General features: G+C 42.9%; 1 protein-coding gene across 1 annotated transcript; it reads right to left on the reverse strand.

Annotated features, from left to right (window-relative positions):
* LOC139697954 (protein krueppel-like) lies at positions 1-27,385 on the reverse strand. The gene is made up of 4 exons (XM_071596811.1): positions 27,346-27,385; positions 4,470-4,911; positions 840-1,627; positions 1-476 (listed from the first exon to the last, which is right to left on the reverse strand). The coding sequence occupies exons 1-4, from the start codon at positions 27,383-27,385 to the stop codon at positions 1-3; spliced, it is 1,746 nt and encodes a 581-aa protein (XP_071452912.1).
* Between the last annotated feature and the right edge of the window lie 556 nt (positions 27,386-27,941).

The following is a 27,941-nucleotide window of genomic DNA, read 5'->3' on the forward strand; positions in this document are numbered from 1 at the left end:
CTAGGATACGGGTGCCGAACCGTTTTGGTGGTGCCTCACGTGGTGATGGTGCAGGGGATGCAGGGCCGGATGGTGGTGGTGCCTCCGGAACTTGAGGTGATGTCGGTAGTGGGCGGGCGCCAGGAAGGTGCTGCCCCCTGCGGACGCAGCGGCGGCTCCGTTCTGCAAGGTGGCCAGGATGTCGGACGGCGACGGCTTCTCGTCCGCCAGCTCCTCCTCGTCCTCCTCGGACCGCGACGAGGAGAGCCGCTGGTCGCAATGGGGAGACATAGAGGACGGGGGCCAGGGAGCCTCGGGGGAGGGCCCCCGCTCGACCTTCACCTCGCTCTTGACCTCGGGGCGGCGGACAGAGAGATCCTCCGGCTCCGTCTGCTCCGGGATGTGCTGGAGGGCTGCAGGTGGTGGTCCTTCCTCAGTAGTAGAGGCGGGCAGCCGGATGACCCTCCTGATGTCCCGGGACTTGCGCTCCCTTCTCTTCAGCAACCGCTGTTTCACCGAAGACTTACGCTCGAGGGCATCCTCGAGGTCCTCATCGTCCTCCTCGTCGTCGGGGCCCTTCCCTGAGGACCCGTCCTCCTCTGGGTCCTCCTCCATCTCCTCGTCCTCCTCCTCATCGTCGTCGATGGCGTCGGGGGAGGACGACGGTGGGGGCGGTGCCCTCCTCCCGCCGGTCCTCCGACCCCTACCGCCCCCCCTCCCGCCGCCCCTCCGCCTCTTTGGACCCTCGGGGTGCGACGTCGCGGATGCCAGCCCCGCGCTTTCTTCCTCCTCCTCCTCTTCCTCGTCCTCCTCGTCCATCATGTGCAGGTCGGCCTCCATCCCCTCTCCCCCGCCCCTAGGGCACTTATGGTGCAGGAGATGATGCCTCCGACGGAACCTCCCGGAGCACCGCCCGCACCCGAACGGCTTCTCCCCCTTGTGGATGAGGGTGTGGGCCTTGAGCTGGTTCGAGTCGGAGAAGCGGGAGCTGCAGAGCTCGCAGGCGTAGGGCCTCTCACCGGTGTGCACGCGGAGGTGCCGCCGCAGGTTGGCCACCTGCACGAACTGTCGGTCGCAGTGGGTGCAGTGGTACGGCTTTTCGCCCGTGTGGAGGCGCATGTGCGTCTTGAGGTGGTGGTCGCGGGTGAAGCGCTTGTGGCACTCCCGGCACTCGAACGGCTTCTCTCCCGTGTGGGTTCGCTCGTGGTTCTGAAGGACGTGCTTGTAGCCGAAGGAGCGGTGACAGATGCCGCACACGAACACCTTATCCCTGGAGGGATCGAGGGCAGAGCCGGTCCCGGCTCCGGCGGTGGACGGCGGGCCCCCAGCGGACGGGGTGGTGGCCGCTGAGGCCGCCGCTCGCCGGCCCCTTCCGCCGCCGCCTTCGGACCCCTCCGAAGAGCCATTTGAGGGCGGGGAAGATCCCGAGGTGGGCGGGGACGGGAGGCTGGTGACGGCCGTGGCGGATCCGAGGTCGATGGTCGTAGACTCGGCCTCCACTTTGGCGGCGGCCCTCTTGCTGGTCCGGCAGATCCGGCCGTTGGATCGCTTCTTGTTGACGGGGGCGGCGTGGGCGACGGGAGGCGATGGTGCGGGGGCCAGGGCCTGCTTTCCGGTGTCGCCGCCGTTTCTCCAATCGAATAGGGCCCTGGAGTAGGAGAAGGTGGGGAAGAGAGGATTGAAAGTTAGATAAATCCTGTTAGTTAAATAAATCCCTGTTTTTCCTCGCGACTTTACATTGGATTTTCAAATGTGTCAGCGAATCGAGCCCTTGGATATGCCGATTCCATCCAAACGCAGCCACACTCTAATAGCAACAACTCCCGCGAGGAAGGACGATTTAAAACATCACTATCGAATGCCTATTGTTGCTTGAGTCATTAGCTAGAATGTCCGTAGGTTGAAAACAATTGCCACAAAATATTTCATCATAAATTGAGCTCTGTAACGTCCGCCTACATTATATAGTGAGTATTACAATGGCAAGGCCGACCGACAATTGCTACAAAATTAGAGTTTTAGATTGTCGAACTAATAGATTCAAGTATTCGTTTTTCCCGCGTACACAATGAAAGGGGGAACTGCGCAACAGCAATAAAAGGGGGAACACCTATGAAAATTAAAGGTACGCGCTGTCGAAAATAGGGGTATACAAGATTAAATTCCGACAAAACTCTCCAAGTCTGGCGTCCCAACGCCCCCCGCCGTGCGTCCTTGCGCCAGGTGGGGTGTAGGTCAATGCATATAAAGTCTATTTGTGAATTGCCCGTCCGTAATGCGTAAAATGCGCACCGGTAATAAGTGTCAGAATTGTATGTGTGCCTGCCCTCTTTTAACTTATTTTCTTGTCACCTTGTTTATTTTTTTATTTAGTGATGTACACTGAAAGCCACCGCTAGGGTGTGTGGCAGGGGGTGAATACACACAAGACTAATTTTTACCCGAACATGACACTACCGGACGATGTTATTATGATCCCCTATCGTTCGTGGAAAAAATGACTTCTTAAATCTTCTGTTATATGTACACTTAATCTCTCTAATTATATTAACATTATCTCTCCTACCGGTGTACGATGGGGGCAATAATGCATTTTCAACATCACTGCTAAAGAGACTCCCTTCCAATTAATGCAGGAGCTTCAACCTGTAAATCAACCTCCACTCAGTAAGTGATTCCCAGCCTAGCTGCTCTAATATTTTGGATACGCTACTACATTTATCACGACGACGTTTTGCAAATCTAGCTTCCTTTGTGTAGGAATAGCTGCTAACCATTTAATACTCGTAATATTTGTAGGTATGCTGTATGATTGGTGTTTAGTTGTACCCTTTCCACGCAGTTTTTGGAGGATCAGGGGGTGCCAGGTGCATGAGGAAATAAAGAGAAGCTATGTAGAATGGCTGGTGAGCTACCACCCCCTGACACACGTCCTTGCGGCGGCTTGCGGTGTATTATGTAGATGTATATTTGTGACCAATGCCCATTATAAATTCAGGGGCCATCTTAGCCACCGAACACACGACGTCTTTGAAGAAATATTAATATTTATAAAGGATCAAGAAGACAGGTTAGCCCGCTTTTGGCTGCAATAAATCTTGGTTTAGTTCCCGTCTAAGAGTATCGTTCATGATGTTCCACTCAAGTGGTGTCTTGGGCTAGAAATGATGTCGTAGAACAACTTCTTTGCCTCCTTTGAATTTCAGGCCACGCATTATATATGTCTACACATAATTATAATTTCTGTGTGACAAACCGTCGTAAAAATCTCCAAGCCTTGCGAAATATATCTGAGAAGAATTCTCTTTCAGATGCCCCATCAGCAGGCGTTGTTTCACAATAAAATTAGAAATGCCAAAAATGTACTAAAGAGGAATAAAATTGGCAACATAAAATATGATTTAAAACCAAAATATAATGTTCTTATACGAAAACAAGTGTTACAAAAAGTAATGTTAGTTGTTTATTTTAGTCGCACTAAAGACTGATCATTTCGTATCATAAAATGCGTCAGAAAAATCTTTTCCACAATATCGATGTGAAATTTGGTGAATATAGAAGACATGTACAACAAAATTCAAAATGCCAGTTGACATCATGAAGAAGAAAGGAATATAGTTGCATTTCTGCAACAATGAAGGGAGCATGGTCAAATTTGGAAGAAAATTTTCACATATGCCTCATAATTTTAAATGTAATCACTGCATAATTTAGATTGAAACATAACTGCGAAATAAAAAACCTGAGAAAGGATTTTGAAGGTTTTATGGTAACGGCATGGACAAGGTAACAGGAAGAAGGGTACAGAAGATATAAATCCAAGGGTATCGACAAAATTCCATTGAGATTGCATAGGGAGTATTGAGAGGGGTTTATGCTACTTATACAGACTTACTATATGTTTGTAAAAATGGCGTATGTGTAAATGAAAAATAACTCGTTGCCCTCAATGCAGTTGGAAGCTATTTGTAATGATGTCATATTTCAGTCAACCGCTGACGTTCTCCCAGCTAGTTTTAACCAGATGAAATAAAATAACTCACGTAGCTATGAGCGGTATCTAATATAGGGTATTATAGAAATTTAATTACAGGGAATTGCTGCCATTATTTGGTTATCTATAAAGCTCGTAATTTCAATTGTCCCTCGATAACATTTTTGACTCGCACTCGAAATCTCTTAAATATTCGGCTTGAGTCATCAACTTGTCAGTCTGTGGCTGAAAATATTGAAACCATCCGCCTGCTGAACGATGGCTCGGGTTCTTTGCTAACATATTAGAAATGTTTGATAAGCGCTAGTTTGTTTATTTGGTCGAGTGATTTTTCTATAAATAGTGTTGTTCTCTTCATGCACTCGTGCGGTAAAACTATTTTGTGACCACACAGTCTTTCGGGTACGGTACTTGAACAGAACTCTTTGCTTAATGTGCATTTCTGGTGTGAACGCACTCACTGGTACAAACGCCTTGCAGATGTGGCTAGCCTTACCTTGGCGCGTGCGGGAAGAGCGCCGGTCCGGAGGCCAAGGTGGCGTGCAGGCTGACGGGGACACCGCCGGTGGAGGGGTCCGGCAGCTGCGGTGGGGTCAGCCCTGGGGGTAGGGCCATGAGCGCGGCCCGCGTGGAGGCGGCGAGCAGGGAGGCGGCGGGTGAGGCCCGCAGGAGGTGCGGGGGTAAAAGGGGGAGGCCGGAGAAGGCGGCGGCAGCCGCGGCGGCGGCGGCCACCGCGCTCGCGCTCGCCGCCGCCTGCCGCGAGGCGGAGGACGCGGCAGCGGCGGCCTGCAGGTCGGCTGCTGTCTCGGAGCGGGCGTCGGCGAGCGACGAGGGCCGCAGGGTGTCGCCCATGGAAGCGTGGGCCGGTGGCGGGGGCGGGGACTCCTTCATGGCGGCTGTGCACGACTGGGGGCGGCGGTCACCAACGCTGACGAGGCCTGTAATCAAGAGAGCTTTGAATTAGAACGACAGAGATTGGCAAATTTCCAGCGGGAGATGGGCCAATTGCAGTTTATGTATTAGTTCACATTGAATGACACAAACTTAAAGTAATATTATTTATCCATATTTAACAGAATCGAATAAGGTTTTCTCTCCAGCGTAATCTGCATTTCGAAATAGTAAGAAATCGAACTGCAAGACGACAGAGGGGGGATGATCTATGTGATATTTCTTGCTGATTTGAAGGTTTATACTCGTAGATTAGGGTCTAAATATGTTCCAATTCTTGGTTTAACTAAAAATGTACTTAATACTAGTTAAAAAGTAAATAGTTCGAGATTCTCGAATTTCAAACATATTCACTTTCATTACTGCGATGTGAATAAATTTCACCATATCACATCACAGAATTATCGGACACAAATTATTTATAATACCACCCGGGTTGATTCATTTTGGTTCTTTAAATTAAAATCCTATTTTCAGCTTCGCGTATAATGTCGACGCGTTGAAATCACCGAAGTTACCAAATTAATGTTTCAAGCGAAATGGATGTTTGACATCAAGCATTATTTATAGTGCAATGAGACACTTGAGGGAATAATGCTTGAGCCATACGGCGAGGGCTACTTTACCCATTCTTCATTCTAAATCTCAGTGATAAATTACTATTAATTTGCCCATCTGCTCTTGAAATTTAAATTTCTCAGTAACAGATCTTCCAAGAGGCTTCACGAAACAATGGCGTTTCTAAGGCAGAAAAGGGTTCACAAACACATTTTCCTGTCAAGATGAATTCGGGATTACGCTCCAAAGTTCCGCTGTCATCCGCGTTAGTCACCAGAAACAAGTATGAAGGTAACTGCTCTTTACTTCTTAGTTCCGCAAATTATTTGCACGACAAGTTTCAACACGAAGGCATTCGAATCATTTTGAAGGTCGAGTGTGAAGGAAAAAATAGAGGGTGTGTATTAGCCCACGGCACGGACAGAGACAAACAAAACCAGAGTGGAATATTTAAGCAACCAAAACAAAAAGTAAGATTGATTTAAAATTAAATAAGGGTACAGTTTTATAACAGAGAATTAATTTCATTTCCTATTCAATTTATTATGTGAATTATACCCGCCAAACTATTAATTCCGTTATAATACTATCATAACTTCCGATAGCGAATGGAATTCTTGGATAACATATTGCCTTTTTGACTGTTTTAATCGGTACCTTATTTTTTTACCGAGTTGTGTTCGAGCGGGTTTTGGCCACTACCGAGCAAACTAACCTTCCAACCTTGAGAATCACTTATGATATTAACAGAGAAGTGTTATCCTCTGTAATTTGAATGCTCCAAAATCTAAGAATATTAGATCTTTGAATTGCAGGTACTCAAGTCAGGATTCCAGAGGGTCAGCATAGGTTCTAAGTTTGAACCAAACGATAGAGGTAACACTCTATAAATCATGGAAACAAATCACGACAAATATGGAAATATGAAATCCAGCTGGTGGAGTCAAGGCGAATTGGCCTTCAATTTCCTCGCAGAGAGAGAGAGAGTTAGCCACGATGTGCTCAACGTAAATTTTTCGATCGAATGTTATTTTTCCGAAATCCTATTTCCACGTCATTACCTCTTGGTCTGCAGGTTCTCCAGGCGCCCAATAACCATTAATTAATCGCATCTTTTGTGATAAAATAACGGAGTAGAGGGAGAACGGGGAAAGAGCGGTCCGGAATGACAGACTGTCGGTCGACATCGACCAAATTCGCGAAAACGTGAAATATTAGACGGCGACGTCACCTCCATCGGCTCTTCCTAATCGAAACAGTAGCTTCCCCACCTCTCTCTCCCTCTCTATTACCTCTTTATTGCCCCCTTCCCTCGCCCCTTCATCGAAACCATCTTGCGAGAACATACACCCGAGGTCGGACGGGCGCGAACGCGATCTCCCCTTTTGTGAAGCCTAATCTCAAAAAAAAACTACCTCACCTCCATCTCCCCGTGATGGGCAAAATTTCCATCCATCAACGCCTTCGTGGGCCACCGCGGGGGAGGGCTCGGGAAGGCGGTCGGGGGCAAGTATCTGCTTTCCCACACCCCACCCTCCTTCTCTCTCTCTCTTCGCCTCGCTAATGCTGGAGCGGCGAAGGAAGCGGGAATGGTGGACCTCCAGAGGTGAGGGGGAGATGGGCCAACACCGACCTCACTTAACTCCTCCCAATCCCGACCTCTCCTCCCCTCCCTCCAAGAGCATCTCCAGTTCCACTTCCTGTAAGGAATTTCTCCACCCCCTCCGGGAGTCTTTCCCTCTCCCTTCCAATCCCACCACCTCTCTGCCGAGGAGTCCTCATGGTGGAAGGTGCCCTTGGCAGGGTGCAGTAACCCCTGAGAGGGTGTCCTCTGCTGGAAGAGGGATGATTTCCCCCCCCCCCCTGGCTGTGAGGAGGTGATGAGGAGCAGGCTCTCTCGCTCCTTAAAACCCTCCACCCTTCTCCGATGATAGCCTGCGGACGCTTTTCGCCCTCATCGAGTGTTCCCGTGACGTCACGGCCAACTCCCCCACCCTCGCCTTTCCTCCAGCACCCCCACCCACTCAACTCCAGTTCCCTTCCACTTTCTCATTTTCTCCAGGCGGGACCTTCCCTCCCTCCCGTTCGACGAGGAGCTGCTCTCTCTCTCTCCTCTCCCTCGCATGACTCGCTCCTCAGTCTCTCTCTCTCTCTCCCTTCCTCCCTCTTCGCTCTGTAAGTGGACGCGGATCATTTTTCAACGCCTTCGTTCCTTCGAAGGCGCTCGCTTTCCGAAGGGAAGGGCCTGCCCTCCATGGGAAACTGAGGAGGGAGATCGGTGACGCGAAAAGTGCGTCGGAGGAAGGGTGATTCCACGCTGGCTGACACTCATTTAAGTACATTAGGAGGGTCCGCGCATTTGGCATTGCGAATGCCTCCAAGGATCACGTATAGAGAGAGTTTCGTGTCCTTCTCGGTGAAAATACGAACTGTCAGACGCGCGCCCAACTAATAAATGTATGATACGTAAGGACACTGGGTGCGGATGCTCTTTGCTGACGTTCCACAGAATGAGAAATTCGGATAATGCGGGGGGGATTAGTGAGCTAGATAAGACAAATATATTGCTTTTAAAATTATATGTTCTGTGGCATTTATTCTGAAAAGATGGAGAGGCACCGAAGCATGTGAAAAGAACAATTAATCGCGTGCTTGAAATGAATAACCATCATCCGTCATGCGAATCCCCGGAAGTCGGTTCGGGTGCACCATTTTCCGATCGTATTCTGCCAATTATTTAGTAGCCACCGCCGGGTTGTAGATAAAATTATTTCTATTTGAACAACTGTTTATGTTAGGATGGGTTTTTTCTCAGCAGATGAAAATTCAATTACAGACTTCAGAGAACTTCAATAAGGTTTCAAGCATTTATATGGTTGGCGTCTGTAACCATTAGTTATTGGAGTTATATTTCAACAAATACTTGAGCTGGTACGACCAGGCACCGCATAAAAAGTACGCGGCGGTCATGACACATTTAAGGATAGTTTTAGCTTAATATTACCACAATACATTTAGCACTGCCTATGCCATTCGCCCGCATTAATAAATCCACGCTACCAAACGCATGCAACTGACAAGAGATTGCATATGTTTTCACTTGCGTTTTATCACAACACATTCGGGATTTGAATCAACGGGAAGTGGGAAGAAAAGTTCCAAGGCATGAAAACTTTTCCATTATATTGGTCTCCTCTCTCACAACAGTCCATTCCATTATTCGGTCAGGGTTCCAGCGGTTCTTGAAGGATCCAATCCATACACCACACCAGAAGAGCTGGTCGATCCGACCGTCCATTTGGATGTCCAATTTAGGAAAGTTTTTCACCCCGGGCGAAAAATGGCAGGTGAAGATGTTAGGCAGTTATGAGTTTGGCGTCGGGGGCGAGAAACCAAGAATGAAATCGCATGGCCATTCCCCCCGGCGCCCACCAGTCCTCTCGGATTCCACCCTCCTCCGCCCCGCCCCCCTTGCCCCGGGGCAACGCTCCGGGGGGAACACCCAAGAATAAGAAGCCTCGGATATCTTTCAAATTCCGTTTTGATGTCATTTCTTTTCCTTTTGACCTCGCGATCATATTAGGTGGGGCCACTAAGGCCATAATTAAGGTGGTGAAGATAGAGCAACAATGCCGAAAAGTAGATGAGAACGTTGGTCCGGAGGTTTTAAATACGTATGGACAACCGACTGATTTAAGCAAATACTAATTCTGAGATCCGAACGTGGGGCGCAAAATTGTCTCTCTCTATTTCATCAAATAACAAAGTATAACATCACACTTCAATAATAATAGCAATAATTGATTACTATTTTTAAATGGGCAAGGACCGTAAAAAGTTTTTATTTCGAATTGCTTGAATGTGCTTAGTTAAAGCTTTCTCGAGATGCCAAGAATTTCCTATATTCATGAATCAGAAATGTCTGCTGCATAGGGGATGTATTATATATGCCACCCTTCATCCATCTCTCTCTTCTTTTCTTTCTTTCCCTTGCCCATATAGAAAATACGAAAGAATTCTACCTCCCTTAAATGGTGAGAACTATACCTAAAGTTATAATTAAAACCTAGCAATTCACTAGCACTATTTATTGTCCTGGTAATTCACTATCATTAGGCGAAATGGAGACTAATGGATTACCACGCTCAGAGGGGTCAACAGTTTTGGGATCGGATGTAATGTTACAATCAGTTTCAAAGTTTTTAAAACCTATACGAATAACATTCCATTTAACATCAGCAATCCTAAGTCTCTCTCGTTTTGCACCCTGTTCAGTTCTTAGTTTTCATCCACACACAAATTAAACAAAGGAGAAGATGTATCAATAAAATATTAGGAAGGCAAATATACGGCATTAAATGAAGGTCACAATATATTTTTCCACTGTTCCTTATTTTGGAACTACAAGTTTCAAACGGCCTGCATGTCTGCCTCATTCAAGATTTATACGAATTTTCTCACTTGAAACATTTTCCCCGACTTTTTACAAAGGTGATCATCATATCAATAAGGATAGTGAATTATCGGCATGCCTTAGAGACATTCAGTGGTCAATTTATGTACCCAAAAAAAGCCTTGGGAAAAATGAACGGAGAAGTCTTTCCAAGCAGATGACCTGGGCACATTTAATTTACATGAAGAGAGGTGCGAAGCGACGAAGAGTGTGGCAATCATTACGAAGGGCGGTGATGCAGGGTGATCGACCAGCGAAAAAAGGACGTGAGAGGGAATTTGAGAGTTTTGTAAAGCAAATTGAAGCGAAACACAATTATGCCCCCTTTCTACGGGGAGAGAAAATGTTTTTAAAAACGATCAGATCGAGTTTCCCTATTTTTCAGAGAACCGTGGGAAAAACCGTGTATCGACATTTCAGACAGTTCCAATCTATTATGCATTCAAGGCCCATAGTGTATCTATCGGAGGGCGTCAACGAAAGACAATATTTATTCACAAGATAAAAACCTCTTGTTTATATATTTTCTACTTGAATTTGATTTTAATGTTTTCCAATTTAGTAAGAAAATTTGGGCATATCACTACTTAATGAGAAGGTTAAAATAGAGAATTTTATTACTTTTTTATTTTCCTCCGTTATTATTTTTTCTTGGGATTCTAAGTAAATAAAATCGCTCTACTCGTGGTAAGGTAATTACTACATTGAAATAATGTCAAATTAAAACTAATAGAAATAGATGACGGCATTTGCTAAATATTTTCTCCGGACCACAATTATCAATTGGAGAGTTTGAACCCTCTGATCGCGTCTACACGGCCTCAATACAGAGCTGGTGCGCAAAAGCGAGCCCATGACTTGAGGGTTTTTTCAGCCTTTCATTTTTATTTTCTTTCATTAAGGACATGGAAAACTTGACTTTCGTTCAGACCATTCAATACTTCTATAAAAAAAGTCAATCTGGGAAATACGTAGTGATCCACCATTTCTCACTCCCGGGAGGATATCTTGCCATGACAGGGATTTAAGCGGTACTCATTAACCAGAGTCAATTTAACCTTTGTCTGAGGATTCAATTTGGAAGTGAGTATTTGTAATAATTGATGCATTTTTAACTGGTACCAAAACTAAACGAATAAAGGACTTAATTTTTTTCAGGATATGGAGAGATATGAGTATAAACGTCAAATTGGAGTTTCTTATAAAAATACTTGGTAGCCGAATTTCTTTCTGGGTTCCGTATATTTCGAATTGAATGCCATTACCGAAAAAATAATAAAAATATAAATACGCAAGGCATGCCCTGCTTGATTGTCAGGCTTCTCATTCCGAAAGTAACATGTGATTACTAAAGAGTACAAAATATTTAACAAGTTATTGTGTTTAGAATAAAAAGTAATTAGTAAATTACTGTAGGGATTTCCGTTTCTAATACTGTAGAAGAAACTCTTCAAAAATAGGGGTTCTTCCGATGCATTAATACGCTAATTATGACTTTATACGAGAGTAATGTTACATGGAATCGAATCCGTTTTCTATGAAAAAAGGTTAAGAAAATTTTAGTTTTTTTTATTAGCGATCGGCTGAAATGTTTCCGTATTCTCGCAGTTAACTCTCTCCATCTTAGTTATGATGCAAAAGGGAAACGAGGGTGCTTAGAGAGACTGAGCACCAGCAGCTGCTGTGGTGACGGAAGAGGGTGTGAGCGCGGGCGGGTTGTTGAGAGCCTTGCGAGACACGGCCGGGAGCTCACAGTTTCTGGGGCCGTCTGCACCATTGTGAGGAGTGGTTGCAAGAAACCTATTCGGGTAAGTTTTAAGTTCTGCCGAGTTGTTGTTGGAAGGATGAGAGAGGAAGATGGTACTAATATATCGAGGGGGACTCAAAGGAGCAAGGCTTTCGAATTGGTGAAGGGATAGGCCGAGAGATGTCACCACTGAGACTGCGCTAACAAAAAAACTCGCGAAAGCCGAGAGTCTCGAGTCCACCTGAGGCGAGAATAACGAGGGTCTAACGCTGCGGAGCCAGCCACTGGGTGGACGGAATATTTTTTCCGCCTCCTTCACCGTTTTCCTAGGTCGAAAAAAAGGTCTCTCTTAAAAATCTGTATGGTATGCGATAAGGGTAGAGAAAGGGGCGAATCGTCCTTTCGGTCTATTGGGTTCAAAAATGATTCGGTAGACTTAGGAGAGGTCTCGAGGAAGCACCACTTTCCTTCACCTCTACACACTCAATACAACTTTCCGAGGGTGTTTTGGGAAACGTCTGAAAACGCTCCGTTTCCATATTGTGATTTCAAAACACAAAGCCATTTGGACGTACAATTTGATGGCCTGTGGCACGTGTGGACAAACACTTGGGCGAACGAAAAGAAAAAAAAAACGTGACATCGGGGCACAAAGGCAATTAAAGCACTTTCAAGAAGAGCAGAAAAAACTACTTGGTGTATTGCAATATTAAAAAAACATTTACTAGTGGGGGTAAATTATGGCTAGGATGTTATGATGAGGAGTGAAGAAAGGATGCACCCAATTTGGGAATTTCGATGATATTTGAAGTATCGAAATGTAAGTGAATATTTTAAGTTTTATTCGAAGGTGACTTTGTGTTTGTTGGCTTTGCTGTATTTTGAATACAGTTGCTAGTAATATTCAATCGATTCGACGAAAACTAGCAGCTTATCATAAACACTCATCAGTCATAAGGACCGGCTTAATATAGCTCGATGTTTTTACTGTGAAACGCTAGCCCACGACTAGGGCAAATATTTTCTGAAAGGATAGTCATTAGAAGAGCTCCATAGGTTGTTTTTCACCAGAATATTTTGGTTTGAAGTCGAATATTTTAACAGAATGCAACCAAATTTTAAACTATAATGTCGATCATCGAAAGCGATCTGGAAACGATGGGAAAATGGAATATTCGTCTTTGGGAAAGAGTATGAAAACCTTGCGTAAATTAAAAATGTTAAGAGCGTGTATTGGACGTTCCCGCTGACATAAAAAACCAAAAGTTTTTCTTAAGTTTCCCTTTAATTTTCTCGTAATATGAACAATTTTTTAATTGTGTCCCTATGGACGAGCCTAATGTGACTGCCTTACTAGAAACCTGAGAACAGTATTTCATTAAGCCTTTCATACGCCATTATTTTATATTTTCGAAGATACAGTAGCGAAACAGAAATGTTCATATAAGATATATAATGTGCCAGTTTTGTTTACTCGCAGCAAAAAAGACAGTAGTCTTAAAAATAACTGAAAAGAGGGGTACATTTTTATGCCATCCAAGTCTTCCTTTTCAAATCTCCATTTTTTTCCGCGGGTCTCAATCTCAAACCTGCGTAGATCACATTTTATCAAATTAATTTCTCATTGAGCTATCATCTCTCTAAATATGTAACTATTTAAAAAATTGACGAGAGCGTTGTGGGGAGCGCCATCTGTATGCCCGCCGCTGCTTTGGACTTTCCATTCTCAAGCTCGTTAAGATATTATTACGGGACTATAAAAATTATTTCGAGTAGACTTTAGAGCGGGCAGAAGATACCCAGGTCAGAAGGAACTGACCCGGGTAACTTCTGTCCGCAGAAGAAGGTGGGTGGACCACCGAAAATTTTGGAACACGATTGAGCTCGTACATATATGTACATACTTGTATATCGTGAATTACCACGCACAGCATGTGAACCTCTTCCAATAATAAAATTGTGGCCACAAAAAAATGCGGTAGGAATCCCTAATTCTGAGAATACACGTCGATTAAACATCCAATATTGTCTTGGAGATAACATTTCTTCACAATTTTAGTACCATAAATAAACATTTATCCACCCTAAATTCTGATCACTGAAGTAAAGTTTCACTCAACTTTCAGTAGCATAAGTCATAAATATTTCCTGTGGTTTTCCAACACCGAGACACGTTTAGACTTAAGATCCACCATTAAAGAAAAAGCTTAACGAAACAAGGTGGTCATGAAAACCTTCCGTGGATTTAATTGGAGGAGCAAATATTTAAAAAAGTTGATTTGTGAATGTTTTCTCTCTTAGAATTTCTGTTATGTCGACAACATAACGCTGCCTGTGACGTTGAAGAACGAAAATTATCATTTCTAGAAAGCAATGACGAATAATGACGCAATTACCTCATCCACAGCTGATTTCAAGTACTGGCAATCATGAGGCAGCGAAAATGTGCAATGGCAGTTTCCAATTCATTATAAATTTTTATCGAAGATGCACGCGGTATACTCCTCACGACCCAGCCAACTCAATGAAATAAGTTTCTAGTTTAAATGAAAAAGATATAATCCACCGACCTGCCATTTCGTTGGTCAATTTGCTGGATACACAGACGTGCATGGCCAGGAAGATCTGCGGCAGGATTTTCTATTAGGACATGAATATTATGCTGGGATGAGCTAATCTTCCTAAAATTACGTCTAAGGTTGGAAGTAACATCGATCGCAAAAACACCAATAAAAAATGTGCGAATGCTAATTGTTGACGCTGTCGTTGATTTGTAAATTGCGAACGCTTTATACCCGCAGCGAGCATCTTCCTTCCGGCACGCCTATCCCTCAGCATCGGTGAAGACGAGGATCTGGCCTTCGGAGCTTCAGCTACTGCCGCCGCCGGCTGGCGGTGGGTGGCCCGGACGGATGGCTCTCCTCCCGCATGACGGCCGTCACCAGCGGGTGGGAAAAAACTTCTCACTCCCGACACCACACGCAAAGCAACCAACTCCCCGGTCACTCGTCCCTCCTAAACTTCGGATAAGAAAGGCGAGTTGAGCGCGAGGTGCACCACACACCAAGACGGTATTCCAAACAGGTGAGTCAAAGCCGTCACCGTGGTGATTAGAGAATTCGGGTGATTCTAAACCACTGCTTTCGGCGAGACAAATGGCAGATGGCTTTGGTAGAATTGCTCCCGTCATTCACAAAAAACTTTAATCCAAAAAAGTGCGAGGTTGTTTTTTGAGTTCACTGGGAGCAAAATTTCTTAATCCATCTGCGAATTGGGAGCAAACCAGATATTCGATGTGAGCATCTGAACATAAAACACTTCTTCGAGAACGAGGTTATTGTCGCTGTGTCCTGTCTTCGGGTATTCGGGCAAGTTACCCGTACACTGATGCCCTCCCAGGCGAAGCGGAAAAATTCCCGTGGCTTTGAGATAAATAACCCCAATAGATGAAGAACTTTTCATTCTGTGTCGTCCATGTAAACACTAAGAATATGGCAATTTTTCAGTCCTTAATCTGTACGGCAGTATCACAAAAAACAATAATCCTCACAGTGGTGTCTTCCTCCAAACACAGGATTCCTAGCGTTTGACAAAAAAATACTCTTTTCCGATCGGAAGTCGATTATTAAACCCGTTCGTAGGGATGATAGTTCGGGGTAATCCTGGAAGACGTGGACCGGACACTAGTTTAACATATTTCCGCGTCTCCCGAGTCCCGGAAGGAGATTGAAGGGGAATCGGCTGCTCGTGGTTCACGCAAGTGTCCAGCGCTCGAAGGTCTCCCGTCCTTTTTTCCGGAGGAGCTTGGGGGAGAAACACACGGTATCTGCGAATGACCAGCCCATTCGAAAGAGTGATGCCAAGTGGTCATGAGTGAGTTGGGCAACTCGGGGAGGCTGTCAAAGGAAAAAAGGAGAGAGAGAGAGAGATTGTAGAGGTTTGGGGAAAGAAGGAAGAGGGAAAGAAAGGGGGCATGGAAGTCAGCGGGGCTGGGGGCGGAGGGTGAGATGAACATAAAATGAGGGAAGGGGGAAAGGGACACAAAGGCCTAAGGAACAGGGGTGTGGGGGGAGAAGAAGAGTGGAGGCACCCTAGGGTCCCTTTTGGTCATCTTGCAGGGAAGGAGGGACCCCACTACTAACTTACTGGGCCAAAAAAGAGTGGAGTAAGGGGTGTGCAAAGGGTGAGGAGTTAGGGGCTGGCCAGGGTTTCCCCCTCCTTATTCTTCTTTTGAGGGTGAGAGTTTTGGCGGTTGTTGGGGGAGAGAGGGCAGTGCTGGTCAGGGTGACGGAAGAGAAGCAGAAAAAAAATATAAAGACTGGTGGCCGATGACGAGCAGTTAGGGCGAAGAATCGCCTTTCTCGAGGGCGCCACAACCTCCCGAGGCTCTTAGAGAGCAAAGCCGAATGAGAATCCATTATGAATTCATCCCGAAACTCTCTGGCTTTCCTACGGAAATAACCTCCTCCTTTCCCTAACCAATCCGACATAAATCCCTCTACGGGCATAAACTCGCTTCTTTGCGGAAGACGGAGAATCTTCTCAGAAGTCTTCCATCGTTATCAAATTCAGAGAAACTACGTGAGTGCGACTTTCCAGCACGCTACATACTCGTACACATTCTGAAATGCATTTTGAATTCATTCATAATTTTATATTTCAGAATGCATCGCGGCACCTTGGGAGAAAAATAAATGGTAGCAGGGCGATGAAAAGTAATTTAACTTAGAGAGCTTAACGAATCATTCAAGTTTGGAAATACATTTTCGCGTTGAATCAGTCTTCGGATCACTATTTATATTCGATAACTTATCTTCCTCCATTGCCAACATCTAAAGCCTTGAAATTGCAAAAGTATCGTAAATGCTCCCAACCACGATATCTGTTGAAGTATAACCGTAATGGATGTGAAAAATTAAAATTTCATCGGCAGCTAAGTCGCCAACTTCTCTGACTCGAGAGTATTAACATCCAAAATGATAATTCGATACGCACTGAAAACTGAACTATTTTACATGAATGTTGGTTAATTAATTATCTGTACTCACTCACGAAGACAAATATCTTCTGAATAAAACACTGAATGCAGTCTAAAATGTTCCAATCGTATTTCAGTGGAAGTTAATTAAGCAGGTTATGTACGCGGTTTGCACTAATCGTGATTTCACTCGCAATCATCAACTTTCGATAATACGGCACTATAATTCCAGCAACATAATGGCCATGAATACCCCAGGTAAATAGTAAACTGTAATGCAACAAATTCCCACGCTTTTTCCTTATAATTCTCATTTCAATTGTTTAATTTTTCATAGTTTTATTGAAATAAAGTTGCTATTAAATTTCAGTAGCTAGTAGTAGTAGTAGTTTTGAGGGGAGGCGACCGACAGCTAAGGTCATTTGCGCCATAGGGGATGGATAGGAAAGGATGAAGGGTGGAGAGAAACCCGGCGTCGGCATTAGCCTACTCTTTACGAAAGGCGCCAAGGGGTCCGCAGCTTAACGTCCCATCCGACGGACGCCGTACTCACTCAAAGTGCCCTCCACAAAGCACCTCAAGGTAGGGATCGAGATACCTCTGAAAAATATTCAACACCGCCGGGATTTGAACCCGCGCCCTCAGGGTGGGAAGCCAGTACGTTAGCCCCCGCACCATCTCGATCCCCAGTAGCTAGTATCAGCATAGATTTAAATTGATTCGCCTCTCACTGTGGCTGAAGCTTTTGAAATTTCCCTCAATATAATTGAAGAAATTTGGTTATTTATTAAGGTTGTAAAGAAATTCGCCTTAGTGAACCAACCGCAGCCAAAATGCAAGAATGAAGATACGAATATAACAGTTGCCAAACTAATGGGCCTAAAAAATGTTCTTATATTGCAAAAGAAAGGCGGCAGTACTGGCTGAACAATATTTAAAGTGAAGCAGACTCCTCATCGGAGAATGAATAAAACAAGAGGTCAGGTGACAAATAACAAAAGGGTTCGTTAAAAAGCTATCTTGCCGGAAATTTTTCCGAATCGTGGGGCACATGCCGAAGCGCGTCGGGACTCCAAAATCCGCCGGGCGAAAGCCCCGCGAACGCCGGAGACTTTAACGCCTGATATCCCGTCAATGTCACTGGAATCTGCGAGCACGTAACCGATTCATTAAAATGGTAATCATTTGTGACGCCAATGGTTTGTTGGAGCTTCTGTGTGCTCGCATACATAGACAAGGAAAATCCTTTTGTGCCATTATTTTAGAGTCAGAATGCGTGTTCTTACACAATGACTGCGAAAGTGAGAGACGTTTAACATGAGGTTCACGGACTGGACATAGGTTTAAACTTACTACAGTAGGATTTCCTACGATTGAAGCGGGTTATAATGCAAGTGGTGGTTTCCCAAATTGTATATCGTGATAAAAAAAGGGTAGGGTTGTCTTTTTCCTCGAAGTCACATTTACATATAAGGAATGTTTTGACAATAGAGAAATCGAAAAATAATGTAATTATGTAATACAACGCTGTGACTATGAATTTCAAAGGAACTGTCTTCGAGTATGCTCCCTAGCAACAAATTTCCTGATTACCCAAAATATTTGAACTAGCGAAAGGATTAATTTAATGTGTTAATATTACCCAGCATACAATTTTCTATCACAGAAATGTTTTCGTTTTACTTAATTGAGTCTTCAATATAGGTGAAAAAATCGCATATTACAGGCTATCAGAAGTATTTTTAATATATTAGGAAATACGAATGCATTATGACGCTCGTGGGCGTATGTGTGTGCAGGGTGCTTCAGCAAGTGATGCTGCCGTGCCCTGCATTTATGCAAGTATGCATGTGTGTGTGTGCATATGTATTAGTATATGTGTGTATGTATGTATACATGTTTATGTGTGTGCATGTATGTATATATGTTTGTGCGTGAATGTATGTATACATGGTGTGAGTGTATGTGTGTGTGTATATATATATATATATATATATATATATATATATATATATATATATATATATATATATATGTGTGTGTGTGTGTGTGTGCGTGTGTGTATGTGCATATATGTAAAAATATATGTATATACATACACGTAAATGTGTGCGTGGATGGGAGCGTTCACCTCAAGATTAGGATGGTCTTGTGCACGGAGACTGTCGCATATGATTAGAACTTGAGCTTTTGATATTGAACCAACCCAATAATGTGTAATCGGGATAAATTAAGGAAACCCGAGTAATTGAATGAATAAACTCAACTGATCGTGCTACATATCACTGTATAGACAACAGAATATGATTAGTTAAGACGTACAGAATAGAAATATCAGGGAAGCAAAAAAAATAGCTTCGTTTCAACAAATACCACATGTTCTTCGTGAGACTTGCGGTAGCTGACGGTTGATGGAATTCCTCTCATAATCAGGAGTATCATAGTTAGCTGTTCCTGGTGACTTAATTTAAAATAAATAAAATCAAAATTTGCCGTTTTTGCAACGTTAGTTTTTTCCCCAAAACAGCATGAGCGACCAACTCGTCGAGATAAATATTCAATGCCCTGCCTGTTTTATTTCCCAAATAGTTCCCCATAATAAATGGCTCCTCTATGCAACACAAAGTAACCTACCTACCCCTAGCCACAGTCCTAACTTCAGGATTAAACAAGGAGCACTAAACAGCAGTCCCGTAAAATGAAACTTGACCTGACTCTCAAGCAATTTTAAGGAGATCAACGTGGCAGGGAGTATAGAAAATTGGCAATAGACTCACCAATAAAGCACCACTGCACCGACATTTGCCTTGAGTCCGGAGTCGGGCGTGGAAGAATTGGTTGGTTTCCACCATATCTCCTTCGGCCTCGAATTTTCGATGAATTTATCATGATGCCAGCGGAGTCGCGGGAAAAACTTACAGATCTTGAAGCACGACATAAGAGACAAGCTCTGGAAAAGATTACGTTCACAACTGGTGCAGAACGTTCACCATTTCCCTCGTAAGTAGACGATAAAGGCTTGCTAACCGCCGCGACACTACTCTTGAGGCCTTCCCCTTGGCTCTGGCCTGGAGTCGCAGCGAGAGCGAACTGACTGGGCAAACTCTCTCGCCCTTTTATCACCGAAGGTCAAGAGTATAAGATCCGACGGGGTACGTGACGCATTGACACAACCCTTTCCTGATCCAAGTGGGCAAGTCGGTTATGCTCCAGAGCCAAGTGCGTGCTAGCTATGTGTGTGAAAGGGGTTCGGTTAAATGAATCCATTACGTCCTTCCATGAACAAGTTTTCGATTTGATATTGTGCAATTAAAATTATTTCTTTCGAATTCACAATAACCAGCTTATATGCTTCCAATAATTACAAACTCTGCCAGTAATAGTGGGTTGATTTGTACTCAACTAAATTTTACAAGTATTTCTCCAGTTTATGATTTTTTTTAGATATTATAATTCATCCATAACATGTGAAAGCCTCTTAAAAATTGTGTACATCGTAAAATTCCTAAATTTTAAATGCACATATACTGAAAATATGGCCTAGCAGTGTATTGGATATTATATAAAAATTACACACATAGATAAATGCATAAATTACTTGAGGAGCTCAACGTCTAAATTGATATTTCTAAGAATTTTCATTAACCAATCGCTGAACAACGTGCAACATTTTGTATCATGTCGGAGAGATGAATGCCTTCCATGAGGAAATATGACAACAGCACACGGAAAATAAATCACTACCAATATCTATCAGTACCTTTCCGTATAAATATAGTGGTATCTCATAAAATTAGAACGTCAGCTTAAAATATTTTCAGCTTTTAAATATATCAATTGTTTAAAACTTCTCTGATGAAGGATTTAATTACAAGAATATCTCCTACTTATGGGGACAGTTTGAAATCTAAGAGTTTGAAAATGGGACACATGTAAGTCATGATGACGTAATTTTCACGCAGAGAATTGTGGTGAGCATATTACCCTGGCTTTTGCAATAGTTGGGAAATGATGCAATGAAACTATAATAGCAAAAGAATGTTGTCATGTAAAAGAAACACGTGATATTATTGGGAAAACACGAAATGAATGAACGATGAATATATACGCCAAAGGAAATGAAAAACGCAATAGATTTCTGAGTAAGTTCTTGTCTTCGTTTTACATCATTTCAAGGAATTATGCTCCACTTCCTTTACAGCTAATAGCGCTAAATCTGACTCATGAAAGATACCTGTAATACTCCACAATGAGGTTTGAAAAATTCAGTAACCAGAAATATTTGACTTTTCCGGATAATTTGTTGTTAAAGGTGTAAACACGAGTTTGTATGTTTTTCATCTTGCCATTTAAACTAATGACATATTTCTCATAGAAATGAAAGCTGAAATTGGAGTCTTGCGGATAAAATGTTACACGAGCCCAGGGATCCAGCAATGAGGCAGCCGCTGAATTAGCTTGGCGAGCTAAGCTGGCTTGGGTTCAAATCCAGAGTTGGGGCATATTGGTTGCGAAACAAGATTTCGTTCGCAATAGAGTTTCAAGGTGTGGTACGAGACAACCTTGACGAAGGCAAACCAATATCCGAACTCCTAATGCATGTGATAACATGCTTTGAGTTGAAGTCCAGCAATGTATCTTGTGATAAATACCCATTTTACTCTGCAGGTTCTTCTCGAAAATATCTTATTTTGAAAGCAAATTTGAGCGACCATAACACTTCGAGGAAGCCAAGAGGAAATTGTTCTTATCCATTGATCATAGTTTGCCTTGCCAATATATTGATATAACGCATATGATGCCATAACAAAAAATGCCACACCTCGCCAATGTGTCGCCAAGATGAAAAGGCGTATTAAGACGTATTAAGCTCACGTATTAAGACGTACGAGTATTATTACAGATTGAGGGAAGGGAGAGAGGGCAGGCAGGTAGGGAGGGCCTCCCGAGTCACGCAGGCAATATGCCTGTGCGCCTTTTGTTTTCCTCTGCTCAGGAAATGGTGATCTGCCGGGCCAAATTCAAATGCTTCGCCGCTTACTGAGCGATTTTAAGTTTCCAACTTTTAGTTCATTCATAATAATTTCCGCCTAAATGTTCAATTACATTAGTACGTACTTATTTTAATAGGAAAATTGAGGAGTCACAATCTGAGTCACATTTCCAAACAGCCCAAGCTTATGTCAGCGGGCGTAAAAAAGCTAGTATGATTCACAACGGAATTGAAAAGTGGAGTACTTTTACTCTATGCCAATTGAAACGTAAAATTTTACAATGATAAAAATGTAAAATTCCTATTAGGAAGAAATTTCTCACCACGAGCGCGACATTTAACCAAATTTTTTTTAACACTTAAAATTTTAACATCGTCATAATTCGTATAGGACCTAATTATTATGACTGAAATTAATTTGGATATCAGTAATAAAAATTTGAACCAAAAATAGCATATTAAATGATTTATTTAGTTCTTTTTTTCACGGTACATTGATCTTCCGTTATATTCCCTCCGATGCATAGATCATGTTCCCGTAGCGTGACGGCAAACGGGAGAATGTAGTTTGTTGGGCCGATATTAATAATCCTAGACATAGAGGTAAATTAACATGCCAATTTCAACACTAGAGAAGTTTTTTGTTACACTGATCCGCAGTGATCCACGTACAAATTTTGGTTAAAAATAAAGAACATGCACTGATGAAGGACGTACGCGATTAGGGATATTTCGACGCTTCAGAATATTCTGCGGTGCAATAAAATCAATTCGATGAAGTCCAAATTCTCAACCTTCATGGGACAGTATGACGGCAAATGAGAATTATAATCCCGGCTATTTTTCACATATTTTGGTATGAACACTGTTCACGTGCGAAATTTTTGTTTGGAGAAGCAGATCAAATGTTTTTGAATAATAGTAAAAGTTAATTTTGGCTAGTCAGCACAATACATTTCCACTATTCTTGCAGTGACAATTAAGTTAGGCTTAGGCCTTAAATAGATAATAACAACAACGTTTGACTTACCAAACCTTATTCTCACAGCTAAACAAGATTTGCAATAATACAGAGACAGTAAAATAATCAGTTTTTTTCAATCAAGGCCGCGAATAAATTCATGCACCAAGTGAACAACCTTAGATGAAGGAAAACGTGGAGAATCCACATATAATACACGGAAACTAATTACTTTTTGAATCCCTAAAATTGTGAAAACTCTCAGTCCAATTCAATCAAAGGTAATGACCCTAACATACGATTCTCTCCCTCGATTCCGAATTAGGTGATATTAATTGAAATAAAAATCTTAATAAAATAACCCGCTCTTTGAATGGCACCACAGCGGGAATAAAAAAAAAGAGGGCCACGCTTTAGAGTTTGACGTGAGGAGGACGGATGCGGAGGTAGCATTGTGCCGAGTTCGTTATCTCGACGATGCCCTGGGTATAAAAATTAATTCGTTCGCACGTTTGTAATATCTGGATCTCTGCCGTCCCCATTGTACGGCGCAGCACTTGTGCGCAATTAACCTTTACGCGGCTCCCACGTGGGTGGATTTCTGGCAAATTGCGCGACTACGTTTCACGTGTTGGATGACTCGTGGGTCCGGTCACGAAAGGAATGAAAGATGCGAAGGAAGAGATAGGTCTTCGTGGTGAGGGAAACCCAGCGCATTCAGTGCGAGACGGTGTGGCACTCATACGCCCCTTACACCGCTGGTTTAAACAGAATTTAAATCCGATTTCATTATTAATAAAAAAATAGCTAAATGTTTTCATTAGTTTACGGTCACGGTCATGGATCATTTTAGTGAAATACAAGTAACAGTTAACAGAGACGAGAAGCATGCATGTTTTTTTAAGTGAAGACTTCATAAAAGATGAATTACCACTAAGAAAATCAGCAAGCACAAATGAATTAAAATACGAAGATCACATTGATGATTGAATATAAAACAAACTGAAAAAGGTAAGGTAACTTGGCTTTACCGTTTTAGTCCATAGAGGAAGTATACAACACAGATTCCTATAAAGGCTTAACATTTTATTTCACTCGAGGGAATGGAAATTTGTCTTCATTTGATATAACTTTTGCTAAATTTATGCAAAATTTTTCATTCAATATAATAGCACGTATTTCATGGATCTGTATGAAATAAATATCTCCTGTTAATCACTGAAATAGCACCTCTCACTGCGGTGCTTCTCTCAATTAAGTTGACAAACGTCAGGAACTTAGTTCACATGCAAACGAAAGGAAAATATTTATTCGTAAATGCACAGAAGTCCTTCGTCGATGACAATGGCCAATGACTGGAAAACGTTTTTTTGGCGATTTACAATGCAAACATATATCTTTTGGGAATATTTTCATGGATTCGACCAGCTTTAATACCTGAACGTACATGACTGCGGAGTCATGAGGAATCGAGAGTTTTTGAGGTGCACTCAGCAAGAACCCACCCACCCGCGCGAGTGGGCTCGTTTTCTTGTCTTTCTTCTGACGTTTTCCAAATTACCGCGCCGTATTACCATAGCCGCAGTTGACTGCAGCAGATGTTATTTTTAATGATCTTATGACAAGACTATCCGTACGTTAGAGATATCGTCTCATTTCTTTTTTATACAAAAATACTCACTTCCAAACAAAAGATCCTTGTAGAAAATAGACGTACCACAATACAGCACCGCGCGTAGTAATCTACTCGTATTTAATTCAGGTATTAACTTTTAAGGGCAATCAAACGGAATGTATCATGCAGAGAGAGAATGAAAGAGCGCATGCGTACTTCACGTTAATAAAATAGTTTTGTCTGAAACCCGGAAAATTGCCTGGAAACCTGGAAAATTTATCCACTCGAAAATAAAATCTTATTTTCACCCCAGTTTTTCACGAGAAAACAGAATCCCGATGGGTTATTGAGGAAGTTCCGAGGAATACTCCGTTTTGCGGAATCAACGCGAAATCATAGTACTACAGTAGGCCACCACACTATCACTGATTTCATGTAACAAGTGGGAGCTCTACTTTGACTAAAATTCTTCGTTATTTTCGATTTACAAATGTTGGTGGACTACTTATGGATCCCTATGGGGGGGGGGGGCACTTCCGAGTGTAGTGCGCCTTCCGTCGGATAGGATGTTGAATAATGGTCTACTTTGGGCATTTCGTTCACGAGAGTAGGATTTTGCCATCGCCGAGTTTCTCTTCACCCTTCCCACTTACCCTGAAATTCTTATCCATACACCAAATTGCCGACACATCCCTAACCGGCGCAAATGACTCCAGTTATCGGTCGCCTCCCCTAATTACAAATACTATTTTTGATATTTGAATACTTTGGAAGAAGAAGATTTTAGGGCGAGAGTGTACCTGCTTCATAACTAATAAATAAAATACATTTTTTGTTTCCAGTATTTAAATTTGTTTTAAGGCTGGAACAATATTTCAAAGCGAAAAAATTTCTATTTTCTACATATCTTAAAGATAAAAACCAGGTGCAACTGATTGCAATGTAAATGTTACAATTATATTGCGGGTTGAGAGCTTTCTTTAACCATTAGCAACAATGTCTCAAGTAAGTAAATTGCTTTGAGGTAGTTATTTGTCCTAATGGACAAACAACGTATTGTACTCACGCTTAACACCTTTGATATACACATATTTTAATATTGGGTGCCATCATATATACGTGCAAACCATTTTGTATCGATAAACTGCACATGAATGCTTAACTTGGAAAGAAAATAAAATATTATTTGCACATTCGGATCGTTTCGTTGCTTGTCCCTTGGGAAAATTAGGCAAGGGAAACGAGATCATAATTTAATTTGTTAAAATTTACTTTTACGAATAGGGTCTTCCGGGGACAAACCTATCATTTGCTGTTATTATCAACGTAATAAACTTGCCATTATCCTTTTCATTTATCTCTGACTGCCGACAGTAGTCTAGACGGATAACGTTGTTATGCAGAATGTTCAAAGTTTTCAAATCATCCGCCTTGACCGGGATTCGAACCCTAATCCCGCGATGTTCAGCCGAGTGCTTTAGCCAGTTAAACTACCGAGGTATCCTGATTGATATACATCGAAATTTTGGGGTATTTTTAAGTAACATGTCATGAAGAAATGCCGAGCATACAATGTCACAGGCATGCAGTCGTGCGCGTTGCGCCACAGTCCACGAGGTTATAGCCAACTTTTTAAACACAAAGGTTTTTTACCCTACCCAAATTCAAAGAAGTGCGGGAGATTCCGCGACGGAGTCGTCCGTTAAAAGTGACTGTCGCGCGCGGTTTCTCTCGCAGTTCTTTGAATTTGGATAAAGTTATGTTACTATACATTTTCGAAATATGTTCTACCCAAATAGACGAACCATTACCGATGGATGCTTAACCAATGAGATTAAGTAAATATAAGCTTATAAGTGCAACTATAAAATATTTAGAAAAATGTCAGGAATGCCAAATACTTTCACAGTGAGGTTCCAACATTAAAAATTAACGGTATGGCACAACTTCAATTGCCACCCAGCCAAAAATTGACAGGAATTAATAATCAATCTGCTGCCACACACCCCAGAGGTGGCTTGCAGGGTACATAAATAAATAAATAAGCCAACTTTTAAAAATGGGGTCTTCGGCTTCTTAAGTTATGTGTACAGGGAAACATTTCTGTACAACACGGACATTTTAACTTAAAGATGTATTTTCGTTTTTCTAAGTGATTGAGCTAATAGTTATAAATATAAATATGTGCCAACCAGTGTAATGGAAAGATTTGAGGATGGAGACTCCAAAATAGGCGGTGGAAGTCAATGAAAATAAGGGCCGGGGATGGAAGTTCTATCCATTTAATTTTAGATATTAGGTGCTATTGCCGCGAGCCACTCAATCGATGCCTGAGAGCCTAATCCAAATACAAATGAAATGGCTAGTACGTGGAGAGGTCTGTTTACAGATCGTTTTTCGTTCAGATTTATCAGACTAACTAAACAGCACAAAAAAGATTTCGTTTTGAAAAACCAGCAGCCTCGGTATTCTATATCCTCACCACGTAGCGATTGCTGTGCATCACCTGTACGTCTACCAAAAGATAATACCCACAATAGTACCAAATGCCTACGACCACTAATTAGCTACAGTAAATCTTCGCGAACGCTCAAAACTGAGAGAAATATCATGTATATCTACACCTTGCCTTACAACTTACACCTCTTGCCACGAGAACGTGTGGCAAGAAGTGTAAGGTCACAAACTGTTGAGGTAAGTGGCGTTTAATTGCATTCAAAAAGTTATAATTGCAATACGTTATCTTTCATACAGCTGCGGTCCCTTGTTTGGGAGGAAAAAGTGATTCCCCATATTGATCGGTTTATCAGTCAATTTCCGTAACTTCTTCATGCGTTCCCACCTACCAGTGCAATGCAGTGCTGGAAATTCATACCAGGCAAATAGATTTCAGGGTCAACCTCGAATATTTATTTATCTAATGGTCGGTCTACACCAGAAGGACGTCACTCAACACATCCGGCCTCGGTTACGGTGGGTTTACGTCCTCTCAAACTAATCCTAAGGTCTCGGGTTCGATTCCAACGGAAATAGAAAGGTTTTCCTACACCTGAGGTTTGAAGTTTGTGATGTTTGTGTGGGATTGGCATGCACGCGAAATGAACCGACACACATACCTGTGGCGGGTTTAGTGTCCAGCATGAAGGACAGTGCCATCACTTCGTCCCTATCCCCTCCTCCTCGACGATACGTTTTCCTCGCCTCTCTCACTTTCAAAGCGGCGGTGGCATTTGGGGCGCGGGCGACGTGGAGGAATCAAAACACAAACGAGGACGACACGTCCACGGCGGCGGAGGTCTCAGATCGACGATCCCAGCCCCTTCCGTCCTTGGTCACTCTCCCCTATCACTCAAACTCCCCACAAGCCGTTTATGCACTCCCTCCCGTGCATCCTTCCACACAATCCTTCCCCGGCTTTTTTTTCACCCCGTGGAGAAAGAGAGGGTGAAAAAAACCCCAACAACCTCAATAAAAAGGTCTCGCCACAAAAGGAAAGGTCTAAATATCCTTTTTCTTTTCTTTTTTTAACACACACGAAACCGCGCGACACACGAGGTGTTTAAGCGGGGCTATTATCACTTTTCCGGTGAGGTAAAATGAGCAAAAAAATTAACCGGCGGCACCCTTCTCTTTTTTTCTTCTTCTTCTTCCCGCGCTACTGCAGGAGCGCGCTTCGCCACGGAGACCCCCGAAACTCGGTGAACTTACAGGC

The sequence above is a fragment of the Hetaerina americana genome, unplaced genomic scaffold (assembly GCF_022747635.1).
Source record: "Hetaerina americana unplaced genomic scaffold, ioHetAmer1.1.p SCAF_8, whole genome shotgun sequence".
NCBI classification, from domain to species: domain Eukaryota; kingdom Metazoa; phylum Arthropoda; class Insecta; order Odonata; family Calopterygidae; genus Hetaerina; species Hetaerina americana.